Source organism: Idiotropiscis lumnitzeri, chromosome 18 (assembly GCF_059441095.1).
Source record: "Idiotropiscis lumnitzeri isolate Australia: NSW breed Sydney's pygmy pipehorse chromosome 18, RoL_Ilum_1.0, whole genome shotgun sequence".
NCBI lineage: Eukaryota > Metazoa > Chordata > Actinopteri > Syngnathiformes > Syngnathidae > Idiotropiscis > Idiotropiscis lumnitzeri.
The window spans coordinates 3,643,072-3,662,434 of NC_142408.1; the positions used below are offsets into that span (position 1 = coordinate 3,643,072).

General features: G+C 45.1%; 1 protein-coding gene and 1 long non-coding RNA gene across 13 annotated transcripts in view; one reads left to right on the forward strand and one right to left on the reverse strand.

Moving 5' to 3' along the window:
* Positions 1–14,003, reverse strand: part of LOC148319049 (uncharacterized) — a 152,615-nt gene extending 138,612 nt beyond the window's left edge. The window contains exon 1 of one of the 2 annotated variants that reach the window (XR_015839743.1): positions 13,675–14,003. This is a non-coding gene — a long non-coding RNA (uncharacterized LOC148319049). The remainder of the gene's footprint in view (positions 1–13,674) is intronic. The other variant, XR_015839742.1, reaches the window with a different exon arrangement.
* LOC148319051 (disabled homolog 2-interacting protein-like) overlaps positions 1–19,363 on the forward strand; it is a 64,021-nt gene that overhangs the window by 41,436 nt on the left and 3,222 nt on the right. For all 11 annotated transcript variants that reach the window (XM_088281290.1, XM_088281293.1, XM_088281291.1 and 8 more), the window contains 10 exons: positions 8,847–9,000; positions 10,149–10,247; positions 10,525–11,079; positions 14,860–15,004; positions 15,908–16,052; positions 16,140–16,376; positions 16,626–16,827; positions 17,866–18,053; positions 18,158–18,563; positions 18,627–19,094. In XM_088281290.1, the coding sequence (XP_088137416.1) occupies positions 8,847–9,000; positions 10,149–10,247; positions 10,525–11,079; positions 14,860–15,004; positions 15,908–16,052; positions 16,140–16,376; positions 16,626–16,827; positions 17,866–18,053; positions 18,158–18,563; positions 18,627–19,094 (2,599 nt within the window). The remainder of the gene's footprint in view (positions 1–8,846; positions 9,001–10,148; positions 10,248–10,524; positions 11,080–14,859; positions 15,005–15,907; positions 16,053–16,139; positions 16,377–16,625; positions 16,828–17,865; positions 18,054–18,157; positions 18,564–18,626; positions 19,095–19,363) is intronic.

Genomic DNA, 19,363 nt, shown 5'->3' on the forward strand with positions numbered 1-19,363 from the left:
CCGAGGGGCGCAACACGTCGCGTTGTGTACGCGGGGACGGCGTTACGGGTGATATTCTTGGTGGTTAGTCATGGTTTTGTCTGGGCACTGATGATGAGTCACTCATCATATTTGTCGCTTGTTATTTCGGGACAACTTTGCTTCTGCTCTTGATTGTAAATGGTTGGATGACTGTTAGTCCAGTCATACCCGAACAAACTACAAAACTGTTGTGTCCTTATAGACCTGGTCCTGTCGAGACAATCACACTAAAATCTGGAGAGACTTTTTCATAGTGCAATTTTCATGTATAATTTTCGTAAAATCGTCTAAAGCCTTTCAGCCAGAACCCAACAAACTGGGACATTTGTTATAACTGCGCTAACTAAGCCAAACGTGACCGTCCCGTCGTTAGATATATTGAACGCTAAATAACCGACAAAAACACACAACAATCTTGTGAGATTTTCTAATGCAGTTACATCTTGTGGTGGTTCTAGTCTCTTTCACACGGAACCCAACGAAGCAGGACACGATGGCACCTTTACGTCATTCCTCAGTATGTCACATGAAGGTCTGTCCTCAGATTCGGTGGTGAAACCACACAAACCGACCACAATCTACCGTAGCTTCTAAAATATTGTCACAATTGCGAGTCGCTTCAACTAGCATCGCTCGTGAATCACAAAATCACCCACGTCTTTCACACAGAACCCAACGACACAGGACACGATGGCACGTTTCCATCGTGGCTACTGGAGATTTATTTCCGTTATACCGATCAAACCAGGTGAATGTTTCATTTTTAGGTAACATGGTTCTGCAGCAAACCAACAGACCACAATCACGAGAGACGTCTAATGAAGGTGCATCTCGGTTCCGGTTGCTCGTCACTAAAATTAGCTTGTTTCTACATCAACATCTGAAAAATCCTTTCTGCCTTTCACGCACAACACAAAGAAGTGGGACACGCAGACTCATTCTCGCCATACCCGAGCAAACCAAATAAATGTTCCGTGCCAAGATATGTGGAACTGTATAGAACCAACACAAACCATCACATTGCAAAAAATTCCGAACATGTTCACATCTTGTTCGGTTGCTGACTAGCCTGTTCATAACAGCAAATAGCTTGAGCCTTTCGCGGAGAACCAAAAAAAAAAAGCAGGACATTGCTGACAAGGCCCTCCATCAAAATTCTGGTGTGACCTGTAAAACAGCCGTAGAACTGCGAGAATTTTTTTTAGCATGGGAGAAGAGATTCTTTGGTGGTGTTGGTATGTCCAACCTCTGAAAGAACTTCAGAAGCTATCAAAAATCACAAATGACTTCTGTGCCAACTACAACACTTCCTTTGAACCACCCCGTCAGTGAAACTCGTTACATAAATATACATGCAGTCGCAGTTCTTAAGCTTCAGTCTAAAGGTCGAGTCCTGTTCGTTGTAGCCAAGCGGAGTGGCTGACTTTCTTATCTCCGATTACCGCTTGCGCGTTGCTGCGCTTCAGTCCCGGCTGGATTCCCGCTTGGAATGAGGCTGCGGGAAGAAGACGGTGCACTCGTCTGTGTAAAAGGGGGGTGTAATTGCTTGTAAGGTCAGGTTATACTGTAATGGATCAGTCCGTCGCTACCACAGGGAAGCGGAACACAAAACGGCCACGACTCGGTAAATAATCAGCGCGCACTGCAATCGCTTGAATGAATTCAAACAAATGATGTTTTAAATGGAACACAAAATTAGACTTGGCAAAATACTAAAAAGAAGCAGATCTATTTTTCTCTGTACGTAGAAAAAAATATTTAATTAATAGATATATTTATATATATTTTTTTAAGAATACATGATTTATTATAAATGACTTAGCGGACCGCCAAGATGTAGCCCGCTGACCTCAGTTTGGGAACCACTGATTGTTGGACGAGTCTATGCTGTGTCCCTGGACTTTTTTTTTTTAACCAGTCGTATCATGGCACTGTTTCCCCTGGAAGCTAATAATTGTGTCAGTCTGAATTTGTATGCAGAACGCCCCCCCTGCCCCCCCCCAGCTCACCGCCAGCCTCAGGGTGGGTGGGGGGGGGGTAGCGTGAGAAAACGCTTGTATGCACACGAATGGATGTTCACAACCTAAACGCTTACATGGCATCCTTAGTTGGACACGAGGGGCTCAGATGTGATCGGGTCTTCAGTCGGGGGGGGGGGACGAGGGCGTCCATAAGATGCGAGTGACAACGCAATAAAATAAAATTAAAGGAGTAGAAGGTGAAGAGCCCGGTGCCGTGATTATGCGGCGGCAGTGTCGGTTCCGCATGACCGGGGCAGTTATGCAACCACCTTCTAGGATCATTCAATCCATTCTGTAAAATTCAGCTCGAAATGCATCAATCCATTTTTTTAGTATTTCATATTGTCCTCATCAGAGTCGTGGGTAAATTAGAGCCTATCCTGGATGTCTACGGACTGGTCGCAGAGCGCAAACAATTCAGACAACATATACAGATCACACGACAAAAAAGTCAAACCCTCTCCAACTGAGCCGTACCATATTGAATCGAATCATAATCGAGTCGAATCAAATGGTTCTTCTTTCCGTTCTTGAAACCCCCAAAAAGTTGCGTTAATATAATTTTGTGGGATGTTCGTTTGACCCATTTTGGGTTATTAAATATTTACTATTTTAGAGTGTTGAGAAAATTGATTCTTGCGAGGACACATCCAATGAAAACAACTTTCTTTTGAATCTTGGGATAAGATGACGTTTGGCGATTGGCATGAACAAATATTCACACTCACGTTCACAATTTCGAGCTAATCTTAACTGTCTTTTCATATCCATGATTGGTCTCCGATTTAATGAAGAGGACTTCATGATGCAACATCATTAAACAGTTTGGATCCTGGGAGAGCTGCGAATGAGAGTCTGAAAATCTCAGATGAGATGTCGCAACAGTTCTCGCCGCAAAGTCGAGGAGACGCTCTCCTTCAACGTTGATTGATCTCATTGATCAGGCTCTTCCAGGATAAGCAACTGGACACCGGCCTTTCGATCACTGTAGCGATAAAAGATCTTGATACATTGCACACGTGAGGGTTCACCCCCAACCATCGTGAGGATTAAATGTCGTCTAAAGGCACGATTGAGCTGGAATGGCGGCAAAGGCAGGAAACGGCTGAACCCAACACTATTGATTACTTCTTGACGATTTGTGGGGCTTGGAGGATATGTGGAATAGGAGCAGAATAGTCAGGTTGGGTTATTTTCTCATTTCATTTTATTTTGTAAACACTTCAACATGAAAACAACAAGACGGTCTAATTGATGCAAAAAAGCACCAAAAAAGAATTTTTGATAAAGTAGCACCGGTATTAGAAGAGAATTGTTTTTTTTTTTATTTCATTTGAACTTTTAGGACATTTAGTTTCAGTTTGGTTTTAGAGCGGGTTTGTTAGTTTATATTTTTTCCAGATATGCTTTGTTTAAATTAATTTTGTGATTAGTTTTAGATTTCGCTTTAGTGTTTTTAGGGTATTTGTCATAAACAGAAGTTTGCAACAGATTGGGTCATGAAATTGCAACTAAACAAAATACATTAAATTTGTATTAGCTCACTAACCATCCACGAAACAAATACTTGACAGTTTGCTTTTTTTCTTTATTTTTCTTTTTTTATTTATTTATTTGAAAGATTATCTGCAGCACTTTTCCAATAGGCGCAACACAAAAGAGCTGAATGACCGTTTGTACCTACATTGAAGATGAACTTAAAGGCTTAAGTAAATGTAAAATGTAGTTTAGTATTTTTTTTCTATAATTTTTTTTATATATATTTTTTTTTTTACAAAATAGATTTTTTTTCAATTTGACTTATTCTGTCACGTCGCGCCTTCAGAGTATCTGGCCTCGTGTTCACATTTTCCCAGCTGCACTCCAAACAAACCCTTTGTGAGCTATGACATCATCACAAGCAGGGACTGGAATGAGGAAAGCCCCCTGACACCACCCTTCTCCCAAGGCGGGCCTCTGCAGTTAACCATTAACTGGCCACGTCTGTTTCGCCGCCACGCCAGAAAAGCTGTAATTCACCGTGGCTGGCTCTCCGGACATGTTTTCCTCGTCTGTTTCCTGCTACGGCGGAACCAAGGAGGGAGGGGCCCTACTTCCTGCCAGGCTTACTCGCGCTCCATATATGTCCTTGGGACATCGACTGTCACACAGCTCGCAGCCAGACTGGGAGCAGTTTCATCTAACCCCTTTCACACTGTCGATTGAAGAGGAATCGGATCAAAGTCAAATTAGAACGTTTTGCCAGATGGTTTAGAGCATTTTGACTGATCTTACGAGACAATATTCTGTGACGAAATGAGCACCAAACAGAAAAGAAAGTCGAAAGACTTAGGAATAAAAAAACACGTGCTGCATTTATACGCCATACTCTGCTGGCATGTAAGGTGCGTACGTTTGTCCGACCTCCGACATGTTGGTATTTTTCTCCGTCGTAACAAACGTAACAAGACGAGATTCACGCGCTGGTCTTTTCTTCCACTCAGAAGCTGTGCTGATCTCAGATCCAAAGTGATGCAATGCCGCCATCTACAGGGATCCGTTTGTCATTCCTGTCGTTAACAAACGGAATTTCGCAACAAGCTGTGCTATAAAATGTTCCACGCCGACGAGTTGAAAAACGTACTTTAAAATGTTCTGTAAATCGACGGGATATCATTTGAGGAATATAATTGTCCACTCTAACTGCAATAGAAAGCAAAGAATTTCCCAAAAAGGGGCGATAGCTGTGTGAAATTGTGTGAAACTGGGACAGCGGTGTCAAGTTGAACACCAGACACGCACTTCTCACACCTTGTTGTGTTAAGTTGTAAGAGACAAGACATTAACACATACCACGTGTCATATGCGACGGTGAGTTAAGTCACAGTCGTCCGCTTACACGCCGCCTATAAAAACCGGGACATTTTCCCGCTTTGCTTTTCCTCCCACTCATCAACTCCCAACCATTTGGAGCGCTGTCTTTTTAAATGTTGAGAGGAGTGTTGCGTTGCTAGCAACACACATCCTTTGGGGAGCTTGAGCTCAGAGGGGCAGCGACGTTTCCCAGGACTGCGCTCCGTAACGCAGGTTGGCAAAAAAACGCTTGGAAAAAAAAAAGACAAAACTAGCGACATCTGATTTTGAGGAATGCAAGCCACGAGAGCGACGCGGGAGTCGCGCTTCCGCCCTGGAGAGACTCCGCCGCACCATGTTTCATTTGTTCAGCAGCAGGGTGTAAGTGTGGCTTTTGTGTTGGGAGCTCCTCTTGGGTGTGGGAATCGACTGGGAGTTGTGGAAATCTTTGTTACTGCTCCACACTTGACTTTTTTTTTTTTTTAAATGCCATTTCATGTAAAGAGGTCCGTGGGGAAGGGCAAATGGGGCGCATGGCAGAGAGGGGGGGGGGGATCAAAAAACAAGAGCATGTGCGGGCATGACAGCAGAAAATATTCAACGCCGCAGGCAATGCTGAATACGAGAGCTGCTCGCTTCCTGAATCACACGCGTGGACGATTCGAATCCTTGTACTGAATCAACAATCGAGGTCTCTATTGATTTCTGGACGACTGCGACTAAGTACACAAGAAGAGTTAGCTCATTCGCGGAAAACACTGCAGACTCGTGATTTGACTCGCACGGAAACACAGAAGTGGACTCGAAGGATTCTGTTCATTGACTCGAGTTTACACGTTAACACTGCAGAGTAGATTGACTCACTTAGAAACAGAAGCGCAGCTCACTGACTCGAGCCGTCAGAATCACAGGGCAAAACTGCAGACTCGCGTTACTTGACTCAAATGATTCGACTCAAACGAAAACACAGCAGTGGATTCAAATGATTTGGTTCACTGACGCGAGTTAGCAGAATCTCATGGTAACAACTGCAAACTCGCGTCATTTGACTCAAATAATTACATTCAAAAGAAAACAGAGCAGCGGACTCAAATTATTCGTTTTGTTGACTGACTGGGGTTGTCAGGATCAGATGGCAACAGTACGTCTCAGATGATTTGACTCACTTTGAAACAGATGACTCAAATGGAGGAATCCTCACCTCACATCACGATATATGTGTGTATATGTTATATGCATACGCGGGAAAAAAAATTGAAAAATCACAACTGCCTGATAGTTTAAGGGCAACAGGTCATCAGATAATCCCGCATGTGGGTGTTAACCAGAAGTTCAAAGGTCACACATATACCGCATCCTGATGCAGCGAGCTGAGGTCAAGAGGCAAAGGTTGAGTTAATGATGGGCACCGCTGTGCGGTCTACCAGTTGTGGGCGTCATGGCAACAAAGAGTGAGTGAAAGCAGCCTGGTGGCAAATAAATAAAACACGGTAGATTTTGACTCTCGTTATATTTCCCTTGGAAAAAAATACAACATGATGTAAAACAATCTGACTTTAAGATTTAAAAAAAAAAAAAGGAAATTCATTCTCATGAAGTTACCAAAGACTGCCAATTCATTATTTTACCCATTCTTTCTTAAAAAACAAACAAAAAAAAAAACCACTATGCTCAAAGGATTGCTCATAACGTTAATGTAGGAGATGACTTTTACTCAGTATTTTCGGAAAAATGGAAAAAAACATTGTAAAAGATATCTATTTGATCTATAAATTTTGCAACATTTTTCAAATGAAAACTACGCAAATTACCCCTGCTAAAACTAGCGGAAAGCGATGCCCCGTGCCAAATAAAAATCTTTATAATTCCCTTTGGATGCCACAAGATGGCAGCAAACCTCTACTTTCCTATTAGACAGAGCTATGCTATGGCCTGACTTCCAAGAAGATTTTTATTGTTTTCTTTCAAACTATGATTAGTCTCGTAATATTAAAACTAAACTCAACTTCATATTTAAAATTGATGATTAAAATAACATTTTTATCCAATAAAAGCAATTAAAGGGATACATTCTGAACAAAGTACACAACCTTCCTCGTTAGCGTCACGATAGCCAACAACACGGACACGAAATGCACATAATTGGCGTTTTTTTTTTTTTTTGTCCACAGACTTGACTTGCAACAGACTTTACAGGTACCAGAAATCGCTTGCGTAAGGGCACCATTAGCGCTCGAAGCGATTGGAAAGAGGAGCGGAAACGCTGCTTCTCACTTCTTGACCTGAATATTCAATCAGCCTTGTGGCATTGGACAAAGGCGGAGGAAAACACAAGAAGGAGAGCGGGGGGGTGGGGCGCACCGAATTTCTACCCACGCAACACTCAAGGCACAAGACAAGCGGCCCATTTTTGACTTTCACCACTTTGTTGCGGTTCTGCTTGTTGAGTTTTTCTGACAAGTGGACACATCAAGTGACTTAAATTGGCCTAAATTCTGGAATAATCGCTCCATATCTAGTTGGGATGGCAAAATTGGTGTATATGACGGATTTGTTGGATTTGTCCCGTTTACTTGTAAATTTAACGCACCAAATTTGGGGAGTTTTTTTTTTTTATTTCAAATCTTGGGAGTCGGTGGTGTGACCATATTTAATTAAGTCGCAGAGTTTACTGATGCAAAATGTTGTGGGGGGAAAAAAAGCCTCTGAAACCCTCTCTCGACCAAACGGATGCTTTTAACACGACTGGAAAACAAAGCGCAGCGAAGATTAGCGTCAAGTGGACCAGAATTTGCCGACTAGCGCATGAAACAATGCCGGCGCCGCCTGCTTCGGAAACACTCATTTTGTCCTCCTTCTTTCCAAGGCTTTGTTATTGCTATGCATTAGTCAAGCGCTCGCTAACGCGTCTGAGTGCCCCGATGGCCCGACAATCACGTGAACGTTTTTAAGGATACTTAAGTGAAGCGTGCAGGTTGCCGCCCAGACACACTCAGGATCCATTACGCTGCTTGACTTACACATAAGTGAGTTTCTATTGAGCAGCAAGCGCCGAGAGAGGAAGTAGGCTCATGCTACTCCATCACTGGTAAAATACCGAAGTGTGGAACGAGGATATTCGGGAACGGCAGCATCACTTTGTTATGACTGGATGAGGCGTCACGTTTTTATTCTTTTCGCGTTATCCTTTATGGTATGGAAAGACATTTGAGCATTTATTGGATGTAAGTATCGGATCGTCGCCGTCAGGCAGGAACCTCGTATGTCCAATATGGTCAATTTCAATGTACGGTGGTTTCCTTTTTGTGAAGTATCAAAGGCGTTTTGTCTGGTCAGGCGGTTGGCGTACTAAATTAGGGACTGAACATGTTAGCATGCAACTTGAAGTTGTTATTACACAACTATTACCAACGTGAAGGATGCGGCCTTTGGGAGCTCGAGCAAGATTGCGTTTTTTTGTACATCTGCAAGTGAGAGGATTCCTCCCAACAGTGATGTCATCCAATCATGAAAAGACAACTTTGGCCGAAAAGTGATTTTCACACACTGCTTGTGACAAATGAATCAGTGATGGCACGAAAATACGCCCGACATACTAAGAGGGTGGGAAATGAGAAAATGATCCCGAACACAACCTTTTTTTTTTTTTTTTTCATTTGACGACGGAAGGATATTGTCCACTATGTGAAAATCCATCGTCTGCTTCATTTTGTTGATGTTGCTCAAAGGAAGCGTTTCCATTTGTCTGACATTAATGCTAATCAATGTGCCTTTTTAGAGCGAGTTAGAGCAAGCATCCATGAGTTGCTGATGACAACGTAGAAGATGGTGGCGATGTCGTGGAAGAACTTGCTCGAGGCGTCCTCACACTTCCCTCCCACGCGCTGGCTAACTAGCGCGCGCGGCGCATATGCTAGCCCTCCCGCCGCTCTTCTTCTGACTCAACCCTTTTCCTCTTGTGCTTCTGCTTAGATCTCATCTGATGCCAAGGCTGAAGGAGTCTCGCTCCCATGAATCACTGCTCAGTCCCAGCAGCGCTGTGGAAGCCCTGGACTTAAGCATGGAGGACGAGGTCATCATCAAGCCCGTGCACAGCAGCATCCTCGGACAGGACTACTGTTTCGAGGTGAGGCGTTTGTGGATATTTGACCAAGGTTTAAGGGTACATCAGAACATATTTCAATGTTAAAAGTCAAGAAAATGTGCTAGAAACTGGAAGTTGATTTGCCTTTTGCGGGCCATAAAAAAAGAAGTTGTGGGCCAGATCTGGCCCCCGGGCCATGAGTTTGACACCCGGGTAGTAAGTTATATCTATAGCACGAGTTTTTTTTTTGCTATGAGTTGTTTAGATAGCAGGCGATCATTAGTCATGGTGGCTGTTAGCAAGTTAGCTCAAAAGGAAAATTGAGAGGTTATATTTTGCTATTTAGCTCAAGGTTGTTGCGTCGAACGCTTACATTGGCATCGTAGCCGCTAATGCAACATTTGCTGGGGGAGGAATGCCCCTATCCTTAAGCCGGAGTGAGCACACTGAGACCGGCTGAAGCTTACTTAAGATTATGTAAAGATTATAACGCTGAGAACACATTAAGCACCTTAAATCGCTTTTGATTTGGATTTCGTATTAAAGCGACGGTGACGTAACGAGCTCTCAGGGCGAACGTCATCGGAAATTATTGTGCTTTTTTTTTTTTTTTATGCCTGATTGAAAGTAAATGCAAGTGTGGCGAGGGAGGTTAATCGGTTGCGTCGCCGTCGGTGGGATGTAACCTCTCGATAACCCACAGTCATTTGCTACGTGCTGCGTACAGCGTTGCCTCTGATTAGCACCGCGAGTCACATGCGCATCACGCGCTACCACACTCGAGCTTTGCGAGTGGAAACATTGGGTGGCTTTGCAAGGTGGGCAGGCGGTGAAAAAAAGCCAAGTTTAGTTAGCTTATTGTTCATGTTGTTAGCTCGTTATTTACATTTAGTCAACGTTAGTGAGATAATCAGCCCAATTGCGGGAAGGTAGTTTGCTAGCTGTTGCAAACTTATGTAACTAATTTTCTCAATGCCCCGAGAGGAGCCGTTAGTTAGTTACCAAAACTAAAAAGTCAACACTCAATGTACAGCAAAATGGTATCGTCGTCATTTGATAAAGCCTCACGGGCCAAATATAATTACACTGCGGGCCAAAATTTGACACCGATTATGTACAGCGTTGCTTTGTGAAACTCAAACAAGTACTGTTGGGTTATTTCCCACTCATTTCGGCATTTGTCTCTGCAGGTGACGACCTCCTCGGGGAGCAAATGTTTTTCCTGCCGCTCGTCAGCCGAGAGGGACAAATGGATGGAGAACTTGAGGAGAGCGGTGCAGCCAAACAAGGTGAGGAGGATGCAAAATTTTTTTTAACTAACCCGTAATGTGACCAGAGGGCCAATCGGTGTGTGTTGAAGAAACGTAGGATTGACGGATGGAAGAAAAGAAAATGGTGGCTCTTAAATCTATTTATTTTTTTTTGTCTTCAAATGGTGTTCTTGTCTCCCTCGCTTGTCCGAGCAGGCGAAAACATGGATGAGAACAGGAGACGGTGTAATCGTTTGCATTTTTTCCTGGATGACAATTTAGTATCATTTCCCAACTATCACCATCTCATCTGCAGGACAACAGCCGGCGAGTGGAGAACATGCTGCGACTGTGGCTCATCGAGGCCAAGGACCTCCCTGCCAAAAAGAAGTACTTCTGCGAGCTGTGTTTGGATGACGCGCTGTACGCCCGCACCACCTGCAAGCTCAAGACGGACAATGTCTTCTGGGGGGAGCACTTTGAGTTCAACAACCTGCCGGCGGTGCATGGGATAACGGTGCACCTCTACAAGGACACGGACAAGAAGAAGAAGAAGGATAAGAACAACTATGTGGGATTGGTCAGCATCCCCGTGGCGGCGGTGACCGGGCGGCAGTTTGTGGAGAAGTGGTACCCGGTCAGCACGCCCAACCCCGCCAAGGGCAAGACATCCGGACCCATGATCCGCATTAAGGCGCGGTACCAGAGCATGAACATCCTCCCCATGGAAATGTACAAGGAGTTTGCCGAGTACACCACGAACAACTACATGCTGCTTTGCTCCGTGCTGGAGCCCAGCATCAGCGTCAAGAACAAGGAAGAGATGGCGTGTGCGCTGGTTCATATTCTGCAGAGCACCGGCAAAGCCAAAGTAAGTCGATGGATATCGCCAGAATGTATAGACAATTTCAAGTACCATTCTATGTTCGGGAATATGTTTTGAAATGAACGCAGAAAAGCCCTCACGTCTTACGAGATCAATGATGTGGCTAAGTCATCACCTCGAAGTCCAAATGTTGTTGGCGCTCCAAAGTCAGAACCATAAAGTTGAGGCCCTAGAGTTGAAAGTGAACTTATTACCCTGACGTTGTAACGTAACGTACCCTCCACGGATAAACAACCAGGTTATACAAGCGGCGTGCTTCACGAGGGTACCGTGGAGAGACTGTTGACGCGCATAAAGGTTAAATATTCTCGTACCGACTGCCGCTCTTGTGGTGAACTTTTCACCCCCGCAACTGTAATACCGCAGACAAGAGACCAGACAGGAAAGTGATTTCCTCTTGCATGTAACAGCCGATATTACATTTTTAGCACACTAATCCCTTACGTGTATCCCACGCACCTCTTTACGACATTCCGGCGCAAGATACAATCGCGCATTTGCTTGGTGCGAAGCGCTATGAAGCGTACATTTCCGCTCAATACGTTACATTTTTTGTCACATTTTCGTTATAAAGGATTCCAGAATATCTCACGTGAATCATTCAGCATTTCCGTTTACATGAGGGAGCTAATTGCTTATATCACACAAGATCACACTATGACTGTCCCACAAGTCTGCTCAGGGTCTACCCGATCTGAACCACAGCGTGACGGATTTAATTGTGGGAAATTTGCCCTAGCAAGACTCCCATGACACAATTTATAAGTTTTAGCCTTGAATTTGTAAAGTCACAGCTCTTTAGTCGTAGCCTGAAGTTGTGGCATCAGTCATAGCCTGAAAGTCGTAGCCCAGAAGTCATCGTCCAAACGTTTAAAGCCAAAGGTCGGAACCCAGAAGTCAAAGTCTATATCCCTTCAAACTTTTAGATTTATTCAAGTGTTGGTATATCCCTTCAAACTTTTAGATTTATTCAAGTGTTGGTAAAATGAGGACAGGAAATGAAGAAGTTGTTCTTGTTGTTGGAGACTAAAATAACGCTTGTCAGCTTTTAGTCGGCTGTCATCATTGTCTTTGTCTTTTGCTGCCTCATTAGTCACCGTCTCTTGATACCGGAGAGGAGCTTTTTAAAACTTTCTTTCGACTTGATCGCAGTTGGTTGGCGCGGTGAATTAGTGCTTAAGAAGCTATGTCTATCTTCGGCTGATTGATGAGGGAGAAGTCGGCACAGCATCTCCCCACCCCGGAGAGATGTTCGTACCCTTAATTACTTTGCATTAATTCCCTCCTTCCGCATTTGGAGTTCCTTTGCGCGTCTCGCGGCGGCATGACTGCGGCGGTGAAGTCGGGGCCATTAAGAGGTTGCTTATTGTCTTTTTTACATTGAAATGAGTTAATGTTGGCATGTTTGTTTCTGTAGCAAAGTGGAGATTGTAGATTAAAATCATCGGAGAAGGCACACACACAACAAAGCTATGCTAATGTTAGCATGTGTTATTTCTGTCATATCACATTTTTTTCTTCAACTGCGTACTCAACAGGTCGTTCGGAAGAAACCAAATTTAAAAAACTATTTTTAATCTCTCGCTCATTCCTTTCTCCTTTTAAGGTGTGTCGCTTCTTTTTATTTGCCACATAAAAAAAAAAACATGCCGAGAGTTATTTCTGCCAATTCTTCCCTTCCCAAATAGTCACACACGTTACACCAGACAGTTATTGCGACAATGATCCTGGCCCATCGATGGAATCATTGGCAGCCATATTAAGTATATATATTAATAATTCATCTGCATGTCACTGGAGTTCTTTTGGCGAGCAACCCCCCGTCCACAGAGAGCATCTCGGGACTCTATTCATTAGATGCCATCAGCCGTGTCTTCATAGCCTCCTTTTTTTTTTTTTTTGAGACAAGCTTGATGCCTGATGAAATGTGGCAGCGATACAAAGCGTGTTCCACTTGTGCTTATTAGCGTCGAAGTGAGTGGATGGATGCATGGATGGAGGACAAAAGGGAAAGGAGGATGTGTCACTTTCTTTTTAAGAGAAAGAAAAAGACGTGCAGTACCTTTTATAACCACAAGGGCAAAGCAAAAGCCAGAGAACACGCAAATCTCCAACAAGGCAACCTAGTTTGTTGATGTGCTGGCCCTCTCAAATTAATTTTTATTCTGGGAAGATTGTCTTTCAAATAGGGCTGGACGATTATGAACAAAAAATGATAATCACTGTTATTTGGGATATTTATTCAATTAAATAATCATAACATTTATTATAGTTAAAATAACGATTATTCAAATAATTGTTGTGGAGAAAGAAACTACGAGCCGCGCTTGGGCCATCGTTAACAGAAAGATGTTACATCGTCACATTTAACTCTACTTGCATGACAGGCTGAGAAACGCAGCCAGCTCGTTTTAAATGACTTCCGAGCTAATGTGAAGCGAAGCCCAGACAGGCGGAATGAGTGCCGCCCAAGTAGCAAACACGTTGACATTATTCCACAATTCCTGACCACTTACTCCAGATTTCATTCGACATTGACACACCGAGGTTAAGTTCAACCAAATTGTGACGATAACTTACCAGACAGAAATGACACGGGAAATTGTGATTATGTCCTCGGTCCAGTCCGTGAACGCCGCCACAAGCTTGTGGCTCATCAAGTGTTTTTGGAAGGGGCTGTTTCCTCTCGGAATCGATCAAATAATTGATGATTACTCCGATTCATACACATAACAGATGGGCATGTTGATACTGTTCGAAACTATTCAGAAACTACAACTCATCCTAAAACCAAACAAAATCTACACAGCCACGCAACCCGTGTCCATTTTTGTGCGCGTGAGTCAATGTTACACGCGCAGTCTTTGATGACGTAAACGGAAATGGTCTGGTAATTGAACTTTTTTGTAATGGAATTTTTCGCAGATTAGGAAGAATTGTGCCTTTGGGTAGTCTTATTTTACATGTGTGTACATAACCTATTTGAAGAAAAATCACTCCTGAAGTCGATGCTAATTTTTTTCCGTTAACATTTGAATGGGGATGCTTCATTGACTTGCGCTTTAGCGAGTGCGATGTTTTAAAAACGAAGTTTTTTTTCTTTTACTAAACACTGTGAGTAATTATTTCTGTTGTGTTTAATTTCACAGTGAACTCCAACTAGGGTGTCATTAAACATTTTAAAGCACACTCAGACTAACATACGCTACACGATGGCACATGGTGCGTTCAGGGTATTTTCACAAAGTCGGGAACTTGTAAACGCTCGCCACGTTCTGCAAATTTTTTTTTTCTTCGACTCACAAAAACCTTTGTGAGGTTCATTGAAGACTATAAATCATATAACACAGGTTTGCTCTATTCAATTCTCGTGAGCTACTGATAACTTGTCAGTCAGTCCAATTCCATTGGCAGTCCTAAAGCAAGCTGAGAATGAAAATGCAGCCAAGGTAGAATTGGTGGACAGGAATTCAAACAAGATGACCACATGACGGAATTGAAGGCGCTCAGTGGCGCGGTGGAGTCTAACATGCACTCAAGAGAGGCTAATTGGTAGGATGACACGGACTGACTGGCTGGCTGGCTCCAAAACACCTTTGTCCATACCTGCGATTAATCACAAAGACAAAGGGTAAAGGGGTGGAGCTCAGAATGATGAGACAGCAGTTTTGACATGATGACCATGATGGTAAAATCATGTACGTCACTCATTAGGTTTATTTAAGAATCAGAAGTGGTCTGACCCTGCGCCTGTTTGCCCTTTAGGACTTCCTGACTGACCTGATGATGTCGGAAGTGGACCGCTGTGGGGAGAACGAGCACCTGATCTTCCGCGAGAACACGTTGGCGACCAAAGCCATTGAGGAGTACCTCAAACTGGTGGGCCAGAAGTACCTACAGGATGCTCTTGGTGAGTGGCCAGCACTTTTCTGGCACTTGTACTCCTAGTCGGCGCATGTTTACTTCAATATTGGAGTTTCTACTCAGCCAGGGTTTGTTTGTTAAAAGCGGCTCGTCTCAACGGTATGATTGGCCGGGAATATTGCAGCAGCCTTGTAAATTATGCATCACTCCACTGGCAAAGTTTGTGTGGTTTGTTTGACGTCAGCTGAACTATTGAAATCTTTGGAAAGCTCAAGATTCTGCTTTAACAAAAACAGAAAAGAAACAGACCCGCCAGTTCCCTAGTGAAAAACTGTTGTCCTCGTTTCAGCAATGCTTGCCTCTCCACGGTCCAGATCTTTTTGTTTGCTTCGGTTGTTGCGTGTCAAACTACTTTTGGATTATTTTAACCATGGAAATTACAATATAAAACATTGCTACAACAGTTGCTGTCAGAAGTGGGATCTAAAGCCTAACCAAACCACGAAAGGACAAAAATTCAACTCTTGGCATTTTGATGGGTTAACCGTAATATAAACTGTTGTGTCACAATCTATCAAAAGTGGGATCCAAAAATGGACCACCTCCAAAAAATGTATAAAAGTTGGTGTCAGAAATAGGCTATAAGGATTGACCACCACCAGAAAACAACAACAGTGTTTATGATGCGAATGTCGAAAGAAATGCCACAACAACAAGTGACAGAAGTGGGATCCAAGAATTGTCAAGAATCTCCAGAAAATTACAAAGCACAACTGTTGGTATTTCCCGGAATATTGTCGTTACACCTGGCGTGAGAAGTGGGATCCGCTGATTGACCGGCCTTACAAAGCAGAAACCCTTGGGGTATTTCCAGTGTTTATGGCAATATTAGAAGTCGTGTTGCCACAGCAAACAACTTTAAGGTACGATTGGACTTTTTGTTTTCAAGGCGAGTTCATAAAGGCCCTATACGAGTCTGATGAAAACTGCGAGGTGGACCCGTCTAAGTGCTCGTCGGGGGACCTCCCGGAGCACCAGAGCAACCTGAAAATGTGCTGCGAACTAGCCTTCTGCAAGATCATCAACTCGTACTGGTGAGCAGCGGGATACGTCTCAAAACTGTCCCGCCATCGCAAATGCGCTCCCTGAAATGAATTTGGGGTTTTGTCGTTTCAAACCAGCGTTTTCCCGCGAGAACTGAAGGAGGTTTTCGCATCATGGCGGCAGGAGTGCGGCAACCGCGGCCGGCCGGACATCAGCGAGCGGTTGATCAGCGCCTCGCTCTTTCTGCGTTTCCTGTGCCCGGCTATCATGTCGCCGTCGCTTTTCAACCTGATGCAGGAGTACCCCGACGACCGAACGGCGCGCACCCTCACGCTCATCGCCAAGGTCACGCAGAACCTGGCCAATTTCGCTAAGTGAGTGTTTGAAACGTCGAGGTTAAGTTTTGATATTTGAACATTTCGGGCACATGGAAGAAATTTCGCACACCCCTTTGCTTCCTGCTTAATAAATGTACTTTTTGACGTCAATATCCGTCAATGGCAATGAATGAGGTAAAAAAAAAAACTTTTTTTTGGGGGGGGGGGTCAGGAACAGATTGTCATTTCACTGTATGTGACTCAACAATTTTGATTAGCGACCCGACGTATTGTTGCGCTCGTCAGGTTCGGCAACAAGGAGGAGTACATGTCCTTCATGAACCAGTTCCTGGAGCACGAGTGGACCAACATGCAGCGCTTCTTGCTGGAGATCTCCAACCCGGAGACCATCTCCAACACGGCGGGCTTCGAGGGCTACATCGACCTGGGCCGCGAGCTCTCCACGCTGCACTCCCTCCTCTCCGAGGTGGTCTCCCAGATGGACCAGGTATGGAACGCGGCCTCATCGCGGTTCACGAGAATGTGGGCAAGACCGGCTGATCGGGTTGAAGTTGACACAGAGTCGTGCGCAAATATCCGGACTAACCTTTAGTAAACATGACTTAACTCTCGTGACAAGTTTGTTCTAAAATGCGCATGGGTCAATATATATTCATTTAATATTGACACATTAATACAATATTTATAAATAAATATTTGGCAAATGGAAGACTAGCAATTTAAGTGTCATTATTATTTTTTCTTAATCATTTTTACGAATTTTTGATGAGCATAATTAGTAGACTTATCACAAGATGCACTTTTTCATCTCAAACTAATTCATTTTCCTCAACTCAATCCCGCCAAGAAAAATGTGTCGCTTGTTTTGAGATGCGAAATGCCGGCCGATACTTTTATGAATGTATTAGCACGGTCCATGACATCCTCATCAATTGTTACAAGATCCGAGTTAGATGCGACACAATTTATTATCCATCACATGGCTTATTGTTATTATTATTTATCTTTTTCGTTTCGGGTTTCTACATCTTGTTTGGAGCGACCAAACAAGAAAAAAAGAAAGCTGTATTTCGCAGCTACTGGTGGATAATTTACCGCAGCTGCTGAGAAAGTGGCTCCCTCGAATCGTGCTCGGAATACATTGCGATATTTATCTGGGTGTCGATCAATAATTTATGATGGCGTTACATAAACAGCGCAGAAGCACGGAACACTGTGAAAGGCCCGGGGAGGTCGTAATAATGTTTTTTTTTGGGGGGTGGGGGGGCTTCGCTTCGGTAGCAGATGGGGAAGCTGGTAATCATTAGATAAAGTGTTCCATCTGTTGGGGAAGGGGAAAAAAATGTAATCATTCAGGCATCAGTTCGTCAGAGTCGCATTGTGATTCAGAGTTTGCAACGTCTTCTTCGGACCAAAAAGCAAAATTAGATTTTCGGGCTCACTTCGTTGTCCGAAGTCCTGAATCAGTTGACTTCCGCCTTTGGTGCTCACGACATTCAATGCCTGCTATTTCCTTCTTTGAAAGAGCGCCACCTCCAAACTGGGACCTCTGCCAAGGATACTGCGGGAGGTGAGCGTGGCGCTGAGCAACCCGTCCGGAGTCTATGCGGCGCCCGCGGGGTCGCCAGAGCAGACGGGCTCGTCGCCCGCCGAGGCTGGCTGCAGCATCTCCACGGGGCTGCAGAAGATGGTCATCGACAACGACCTCACGGGGTAAGAAGATGCTCCCACTCAGACCACGTCAGTCCTGAGCTAGGCGATATATATTTCGAAACCATAATGAAAATCGCTGCTTCTGTTGCCCCCCCCCCCCTCAGATTGGTTGACTTCACGCGGTTGCCCTCCCCCACGCCTGAAAACAAGGACCTATTTTTCGTGACAAGGGGCTCAGGGATCCAGCCTTCCCCGGCGCGCAGCTCGAGTTATTCAGAGACCAACGAGCCCGACTTGGGCATGGCCAACGGTAGCAAGAGTCTGTCCATGGTGGACTTGCAAGATCCTCGCGGTCTGGAAGGCGGTCCGAGTCCCGGGCCCTCGGACACCCTGGCGGAAGTTCCCGTCTCTGCGGGAGGTTGGTCCACCAGAGTGCCGCAGTGCAACATCCCCGGCGGTCCCAACATGAGGCGGTCGGGTCAAACCCTGACCACCCCGAGCACGGAAAGCGCTCCAGGGCGGCCCGCCCAGCTACTCGCCCCGCTGTCCTTCCAGAACCCCGTCTACCAGGTAACTTGGTAGATCTTGTCCCCTCACGACTCGATGATTGCAATCATGCCTTTTTAATACCAGATGGCCACCTGCCTCCCGGTGTCCCCTCGGGGTTTGACCGACTCGGGCTCTGAGTGCCACAGCTCGGTCAGCTCGCACAGCAACAACGAGGACGGCCTGCCCGGCGGGAAGCTCCCCTTCCTGAACCACGGCGGCGGGAGCAGCGGCGACGAGTACACCAGACGCTCGGGCGAGTTCACACGCCGACAGCTGTCCCTCACAGAAGCTCAGCACCAGCCCGCCGTGCCCCGGCAGAACAGCGCCGGCCCCCAGCGGCGGATAGACCAGCCACCTCCACCGCAGAGCGTGACGCGGGGCCGCACGCCGCCCAATCTTCTCAACAGCGGCGCGTACGCCCGGCCCGGCTCGGGCGGTGGCATGATGACCTCGTCGCCAGACTGGCCTATGGGCGGCGCCCGCTTGCGGCAACAATCGTCCTCATCCAAGGGGGACAGTCCGGAGACTAAGCAGAGAGCGCAGCACAAACAGGTAAGCGGCAGGTTAGCGCTTTGCTATCACACAACAAAAGTGCTAGACGGAGACGGTCGCTGTCCGCGTCGGTGGATATCACAAATGCAGTTGTTTCCAAAAAGAAAACGTGAGCGGACCGCCTCCGCTCATCTAATTTGCATGCTCAGCGCTCTTATTATTAACGAGTCATATTCACGCTCACACGTGCACACAAGGTGGCAGGAAACGCACCTCCTCGCATGAGGGGGCCTAACAGCCGGCTTGGTATTCATCTGACGTGTGTGTCA